This window comes from Pelecanus crispus, chromosome 2 (assembly GCF_030463565.1).
Source record: "Pelecanus crispus isolate bPelCri1 chromosome 2, bPelCri1.pri, whole genome shotgun sequence".
Taxonomy (NCBI): domain Eukaryota; kingdom Metazoa; phylum Chordata; class Aves; order Pelecaniformes; family Pelecanidae; genus Pelecanus; species Pelecanus crispus.
The window spans coordinates 670420-677762 of record NC_134644.1 but is presented as its reverse complement, the minus strand read 5'-3'; the positions used below and the strand labels follow the sequence as shown (position 1 = coordinate 677762).

The window sequence follows — 7343 nt, the reverse complement described above, 5'->3', positions numbered from 1 at the left end:
CCAGGTTTAGTCACCATCAAGCCAGCTGGAAGTACAAACTTGATCCGTAAGGTCTGAGCACACCACTGTGCTTGCCTAAACAGAAACCCAAGACAGCGCCTATGACAGTTTTAGGCCAGCTGAAGGGGGAAGGAGCCTCTTCAGCTGACAGAATTTGAAATTTTTGTGAACAGATATTAACTAGCAGACTGAGGTTTGTTCCAGTTCTTTCACAGCTTACATTGTAAGGTCGTGACATTTAATATAGTATGAAAAATGCTTTAAATTAGATTCGCTGTCCCAGAAATCTCAGCTGAAATCCATTACTGACCTGTACTTGGATCTGTAGAGATTTCTTCTTTCTCCAAGTCTTGTCGTTCAGGGCAGCGTGGCTCCTCCTCTTGTTTAATCCATGATAAAACATCAGTTGCGTAAGTCTGAAATCCTGTTCGTCGGGGAGAATTTACACAATTGAGAAACACTGGAGAAAGATGCAAAGCACAGAAGATTTGGGCATTCGCAAAGATAAGAAAAGTGCTGACAAAGCCTCAGGGAAGACAGGACATAAAAAGCCACCTGAGGGGTAATTCCTGCAGTGGGAGTTTTTGCCAGGGAATCCTCACCTGTGTCAGGGTCTCTTGGGAGGTCCTCGCCCTCTGCGCCTGGCAGCTCCCTGGCATACGCCTCCCTGCCTTTCCTGGCCTGACTTGAAGCCTCAGGCTCATAAAACGCTTGCTCTGCTAAAGGAGAAAATTCAAGACAAGCCTATCATAAGAGCGTAAGCTCAGGATTTCACAAGGGCTCTTGTTTCACCCCAAGCCAACCCTAGATTTTACACAAGATCCCATAAGCCCAGTTTAACGAAACCCGATGGAAAGGTCTAAAAATCCCAGTTTGCTACATACACTGGCAGCCAACTAAAATTACAGCGGAGCCAACAGATAGAGTTGCTACCCTTTGCAAAGAGTAAGGCCAGCCAAGCTCCAAAGCAGAATACTTTATTTGTGACGCAAAGAGGTACCACCGAGCGAGAAGGCAAAAAACGGGTCCCTGCGCTGCGCAGCCTCCCCGAGTACCGCCCGTTACCGCAGCAGCACTACCAAGGAGTCGGTGTGCTTGCTCGTGTACACAGAAAAACCACAGAAGAGAAGGGAGGAGGGAAAAGGCAACCTGAGGCCGCTGGATACGCAGGAGGAGAGGCACGGCGGCCCCTGCAAGAGAAGGCTGCAGGGGCCGTGGAGCTGAGGAGCTGCCACAGGCACTCCGAGTCCCCTGGAGCCAGGACAGCGCAGGCGGCCCTGCCTCCGTGCAAAAGCAGCCGTGCAGCGGGTGGCACCAACCACAGACCTCGTTCTGGCACTGATTTCCACCTCCTCAGTTAACCCATCGGCCCCAAAAAGTGACTAATGACCCGCTTTGCGCTAGATATTTAACCAGCTTAGAGCTATCAACTTGAGGGAAGCAAAGTTAAGGAATTTAAGGGAGAATGAAACATTTCCTATTCCACACTGCACTGCTTGGATGAAAACCAGCCACATACTCTGCAAGCTCCAAAATGGCCGTGAGAAGGGAAAGACGAAATACCAGCCTCTACCCGTCAGGACTGGTGGCGAGTCTGTTCAAAACTTGTGAGCTTTTTATAAAAGATTTGGAATACGTGCGAAGAGGTGGAAAAAAAAAAAAAAACCAAGCCCTTGGAATGTAATGCCTGTGTTTCATTTTCCCTCCGAGGTATGCAGTTACTCACCCGGGCAGGACTCTTCAGGAGCTTCTCCAGCCTCCCCCTCCTGCTGATCTGCAGCACACAACTCTTCCTCTTGCTTAATATGGATTATGCTGTCTTCTGCTAATAGGAACCAATGTTATTTTAATTCCATACACAAAATTAATTCCAATTCTGATCCCATCCCAGGCACAGCAGCTCTGTTCTAGCTCACATTCTAGAGAAAACCTCACTTCAGTTCTAGTTCTCACTGACCAAGGTCCCTTAACAGACCTAAAGTATTTGTCACAAAACCCTCCGCAGATGTTTGAGCTTCAGAAACACAAGAGTTTCATGCAAGTGTAAACTCCATTTTGTTGCGGCGCCCATTAGCAAATGAAAACACGTTCTCCGTGGCCCCGGGAGAGTGCCACTTGAATTCTCCTTCTCGAGTTTTGCTTCTCTTTTGGCTCTGCCAGCGCTATGCCATTCCCTTTTCAGTCAGTCTCGGTAAAACACACTTCTAACCCATCAGAAAAGCACTCGTCAGAATTATGAATGAAACTTACTGAGAAAAGAAAAACAAAAAGGAAATACATAAGGAGATACAGATGGGCTACCGCTCTGCACGTTACCTTTATACCTCTAACACAATCAATGAATACTTCGTGCGTGTGTAAAACCAGCTACATTCTGTAGGTTTGTGCACACAGAATAGAAAGTCCTCTCGACAGCCGGCCTTCAGGCTGGAAAACAGAACGTCATCCCACTTTGGCCATGCAGACACGGCCTAAAGGCAAGGGGACTGCAGGTTTGGCACCGGCAACTGCAACTCCGTCGCAGCTCAGCAACCGGGAGAGGAAAAAAAAGGAGGTTTGATGTAGCGTTCTGGTAAGACCGGGAGGGATGAGGTGCCCAAGAGCCACGTATGAAGGCCATGCTCAACACAGCAAGTCCCCAAAAGAGCCCAGCTGCCGGGTTTTGGCGGTCTACGTCCTGACAGCCCGCTCGTCCCGAAGCCACTCACTGCTGCCGGTCTCCGCGGGATCACCTCTCCCGTCCCCGTCCTCGCAGCTCCGAGCACACGGCTGGTTTCCATCTTCCGACCGGGCCTGGCCGTCGCGTCTGGAAGCATCCGGCTCTGCGGGAGGCGCGAGGTGAGGCGCAGCCCAGGCTCCCGCCGGCACGGCAGCGTCGAGGGGACGGCGGGGACCCGCCGCCCGCCCGCCTCCCGCTCCGACCCCTCGCCACGCTCCCGCCTCCGGGTCGCGGACGGCGCCAGGCCCTTACCGAGGGAGAGCAGCATGTGGTAGTTGCTCCTCATGACGGCGCGGTGCAGGGCCCGCTGCCAGCCGCGCAGCGCCCGCCACTCCCGCTCGCTGAAGTGCACCCACACGTCCTCCAGGTTCACCGGCACCCGCCATGCCCGGGGCCGCGCTGCCTCCCGGCCAACGCCGCCCGCCCCACGCCTCGCCGCCAGCCGAGGGGCCCCGCCGCCGCCGCCGCCGCCGCCGCCGCTCTCCATCCGCCGCTCCAGCGCCCGGAGGCGGCCGCGCAGAGCCAGCGCGGCCCGCAGCTGCCGCTCCGCCCGCGCCAGGCGGGCCTCCAGGCGGAGCAGCCGCGCCGCCACCGCCTCCGCTCGCCCGACCCGCGGACCGGCCATGGCCGCCGCCGGCACCGCCACCGCCACCGGCCCCGCCACCGCCACCGGCCCCGCCACCGACACCGCCACCGCCACCGACACCGGCCCCGGCCCCGGCCCCGGCCCCGCCGCGCTTCGCGCCGGCACCGCAGCGCCCCCTGCCGGCCGCCGCGCCGCGCACTGCGGCGCCCCCCGGCGGGAGGGCTCGGGGCGGCGGGGGGAGGGGGGGGGCGCGGAGGAGCGAGGGGCCGGCGGCACCGCAGAGCCCGGAGGGACCGGGAGCCCCTCGGAGCCGGGAGAGATCGGGGGACCCTCGGAGGCGGCAGGGACCGGGGTCTCCTCGGAGCCGGGAGGGACCGGGAGCCCTCTTAGAGCCGGGAGAGACCGGGGGCCCCTCAGAGCCGGGAGAGATCAGGGGCCCCTCAGAGGCGGCAGGGACCGGGGGTCCCTCAGAGCTGTGAGAGATCGGGGGTCCCTCAAAGCCACGAAAGATCGGGGGCCCCTCAGAGCCGGCAGGGACCAGGAGCCCTCTTAGAGCCATGAGAGATCGGGGGCCCCTCAGAGCCGTGAGGGACCAGGATCCCCTCAGAGCCAGGAGAGATTGGGGTCCCCTCAGAGCCGTGAGGGACCGGGATCCCCTCAGAGCCAGGAGAGACTGGGGTTCCCTCAGAGCCATGAGGGACCGGGAGCCCTCTCAGAGCCATGAGGGACCGGGGTCCACTCAGAGCCATGAGAGATCGGGGTCTGCTCAGAGCCAGGAGAAATCGGGGGCCCCTCAGAGCCAGCAGGGACCGGGGTCTCCTTGGAGCCAGGAGGGACCGGGGGCCCCGCAGAGCCGGAAGGGACCGGGAGCCCTCTCAGAGCTGTGAGAGATCGGGGGTCCCTCAAAGCCACGAAAGACTGGGGGCCCCTCAGAGCCATGAGAGATCGGGGTCCCCTCAGAGCCGGCAGGGACCGGGGTCTCCTTGGAGCCAGGAGGGACCGGGAGCCCTCTTAGAGCCATGAGAGATTGGGGTCCACTCAGAGGCGGGAGGGACGGGGGACCCTCTCAGAGCCGGGAGAGATCGGGGGCCCCTCAAAGCCACGAAAGATCGGGGGCCCCTCAGAGCCGGCAGGGACCAGGAGCCCTCTTAGAGCCATGAGAGATCAGGGTCCCCTCAGAGCCGTGAGGGACCAGGATCCCCTCAGAGCCATGAGAGATTGGGGTCCCCTCAGAGCCATGAGGGACCGGGAGCCCCACAGAGCCGTGAGAGATCGGGGTCCACTCAGAGCCATGAGAGATCGGGGTCTGCTCAGAGCCAGGAGAAATCGGGGGCCCCTCAGAGCCAGCAGGGACCGGGGTCTCCTTGGAGCCAGGAGGGACCGGGAGCCCTCTTAGAGCCATGAGAGATTGGGGTCCACTCAGAGGAGGGAGGGACTGGGGACCCTCTCAGAGCCGGGAGAGATCGGGGGCCCCTCAAAGCCACGAAAGATCGGGGGCCCCTCAGAGCCGGCAGGGACCGGGGTCTCCTCGGAGCCATGAGGGACTGGGATCCCCTCAGAGCCATGAGAGATTGGGGTCCCCTCAGAGCCATGAGGGACCGGGATCCCCTCAGAGCCGTGAGAGATCAGGGGCCCCTCAGAGCCATGAGAGATCGGGGTCCACTCAGAGCCAGGAGAAATTGGGGTCCCCTCAGAGGCGGGAGGGACTGGGAGCCTTCTTAGAGCCATGAGAGACTGGGGGCCCCTCAGAGCCATGAGCGATCGGGGGGCCCTCAGAGCCGGTGGGGACCAGGGTCTGCTCAAAGGTGGGAGGGACCGGAGACACTCTCAGATCCATGAGAGATCAGGGGCCCCTCAGAGCCATGAGAGATCGGGGTCCACTCAGAGACGGGAGAAATCGGGGTCCCCTCAGAGCCGGCAGGGACCGGGGTCCCCTCAGAGCCATGAGAGATTGGGGTCCCCTCAGAGCCATGAGGGACCGGGATCCCCTCAGAGCCATGAGAGATCGGGGTCCCCTCAGAGCCATGAGAGATTGGGGTCCCCTCAGAGCCGGCAGGGACGAGGGTCCCCTCAGAGCCATGAGGGACTGGGGACCCCTCAGAGCCGGGAGAGATTGGGGTCCCCTCTGAGCTGGGAGAGATTGGGGACCCATCTGAGCCATGAGGGACCGGCGTCTCCTCAGAGCCATTAGGGACCGGGATCCCCTCAGAGCCAGGACGGATTGGGGTCCCCTCTGAGCCAGGAGGGACCGGGGATCCTCTCAGAGCCAGGAGGGATTGGGGTCCCCTCAGAGCCAGGAGGGACCGGGGATCCTCTCAGAGCCGTGAGGGACCAGGAGCCCTCTTAGAGCCATGAGAGATCAGGTGCCCCTCAGAGCCATGAGAGATCAGGGTCTCCTCAGAGCCGCGAGGGACCAGGGACCCTCTCAGAGCCAGGAGGGATTGGGGTCCTCTCTGAGCTGGGAGAGATCGGGGACCCATCTGAGCCATGAGGGACCGGGGTCTCCTCAGAGCCATTAGGGACCGGGGACCCCTCAGAGCCGTGAGGGCTTGGGGTCTTCTCAGAGCCATGGGGACTCAGGATCTCCTCAGAGCCGTGAGGGCTTGGGGTCTTCTCAGAGCCATGGGGACTCAGGATCCCCTCAGAGCTGTGAGGGTGCAGGATCCCCTCTGTGCCCGGGTAGTCCTGCCCTGGCCCGCCATGCCAGGGCGCAGCGCAGGGTCTCTGTGGTCCATCTCAGCATGGTTCCAGGTGCCACCATGGCCCCGGGATGGGGTGATGAGACAGTGCGGTGCAGCCTGGCCCTCGGCTGTGGTTCACAGGATGCCACCTGTGAGGCCTTGCTCCTGCTCTGCCAACTTGCTGAGGGGGACCTCCCTGGGGAGGTAGCCCTCCTAATGGTCCCATTAGGATGAGAGGAAATGGGCTTAAGCTGCGCCAGGGGAGGCTTAGGTTGGAAATTAGGAAAAATTTCTTTACGGAAAGGGTGGTCAAGAATTGGAACGGGCTGCCCAGAGAGGTGGGGGAGTCCTCATCCCTGGAAGTGTTCAAAAAACGGGCAGAGGTGGCACTTGGGGACATGGTTTAGTCTGGTCTACCCTTGATTGGCTTAGAGTAGACTTGGTAGTGTAGGTTAATGGTTGGACTGGATGATCTTAAAGGGCTTTTCCAACCTAAACGATTCTATGATTCTATGATTCTATCTGCAGTTGCAGCAGCCCCTCGGCTCTCCTGGTCTGCACAAGCATCAGGAGAAGCTCATGTCTTAGGTACGTTGCATAAACGAGCACAAAGCTGAAGTGGTTGGAAGCATTTATTGGATCTTGTGCACAGGGTACACCCACAACAGGGGAATTCAGCAAATTCAGGTCTTCCAGAAGCATCCGGGATCTCCACTGCAGGCATCCCCACAGAGGCACCTTCAGCTGGGTGACACCCTCAGGTCACTGCGTGACCGACGGTCTACTTGGAATCACCACCTCACCTTATCATCCTAATTTAGTAAGTTTGCTAAACTGTCTGGCCATCAACCATGCCGAACAGGACCTCCGTTACCGTAAGAGGCGATAAAAACTGCAAAGTGCAAAGTTCACTTGCTAACATTACCTACATGGCTGATGTGCTTTGCTACAGGTAGGTCTCAGGATGGTGCTGAGTTCTCTCAGCTCTTTGTAGCCTCCTCCGGTAGCAGGAATCAGGTGTTTGACCTCCAGTACAGTGAACTGCTCTTACCTGCCTTCTTTAAACCTTGCCTGGGTGTCCCACCCCATGGCGAAGAGGACCTGCTTCTGGGCCAGGGGAGGCTGGTGGCCTCATACTCCTCCCGGGGACATTCAGCTGAGCTATGCTGGGCCCCTCAGCTCGGCACAAGTTGTGTGCACTGCGGGGCTGTGCTGAGGGTGGCTGGAGCAGAAGACTTCCCCTCCAGTGTTTGGAAAGGACCAGGCCCATCCCGGGAAGGGACAGAAAGAGGCTTAAGAACCTGACAACAGCGCTAGGTGACACCTATTGTGACATGCGCGTGGTTCTGGTCCTCTT

At 59.4% G+C, this 7343-nt stretch overlaps 1 protein-coding gene across 1 annotated transcript; it reads right to left on the bottom strand.

Annotated features, from left to right (window-relative positions):
• Window positions 1–16: 16 nt before the first annotated feature.
• LOC104036383 (uncharacterized) lies at window positions 17–3344 on the bottom strand. Its single transcript, XM_075706506.1, has 6 exons — window positions 2972–3344; window positions 2712–2822; window positions 1727–1825; window positions 603–719; window positions 311–424; window positions 17–75 (listed from the first exon to the last, which is right to left on the bottom strand). Exons 1-6 carry the CDS (start codon window positions 3342–3344, stop codon window positions 17–19), a joined length of 873 nt encoding a protein of 290 aa, XP_075562621.1.
• Between the last annotated feature and the right edge of the window lie 3999 nt (window positions 3345–7343).

What these genes read in the sequence shown, in the direction of transcription:
- LOC104036383 (XM_075706506.1), bottom strand. Translation starts at nt 3,344, where the DNA reads ATGGCCGGTCCGCGGGTCGGGCGAGCGGAGGCGGTGGCGGCGCGGCTG. An exon ending in TCCTGAAGAGTCCTGCCCGG is followed by an intron (nt 720 to 1,726) that starts GTGAGTAACTGC and finishes TTTCTCCTTTAG; the next exon opens with CAGAGCAAGCGTTTTATGAG. An exon ending in CCCAAGAGACCCTGACACAG is followed by an intron (nt 425 to 602) that starts GTGAGGATTCCC and finishes CCCGACGAACAG; the next exon opens with GATTTCAGACTTACGCAACT.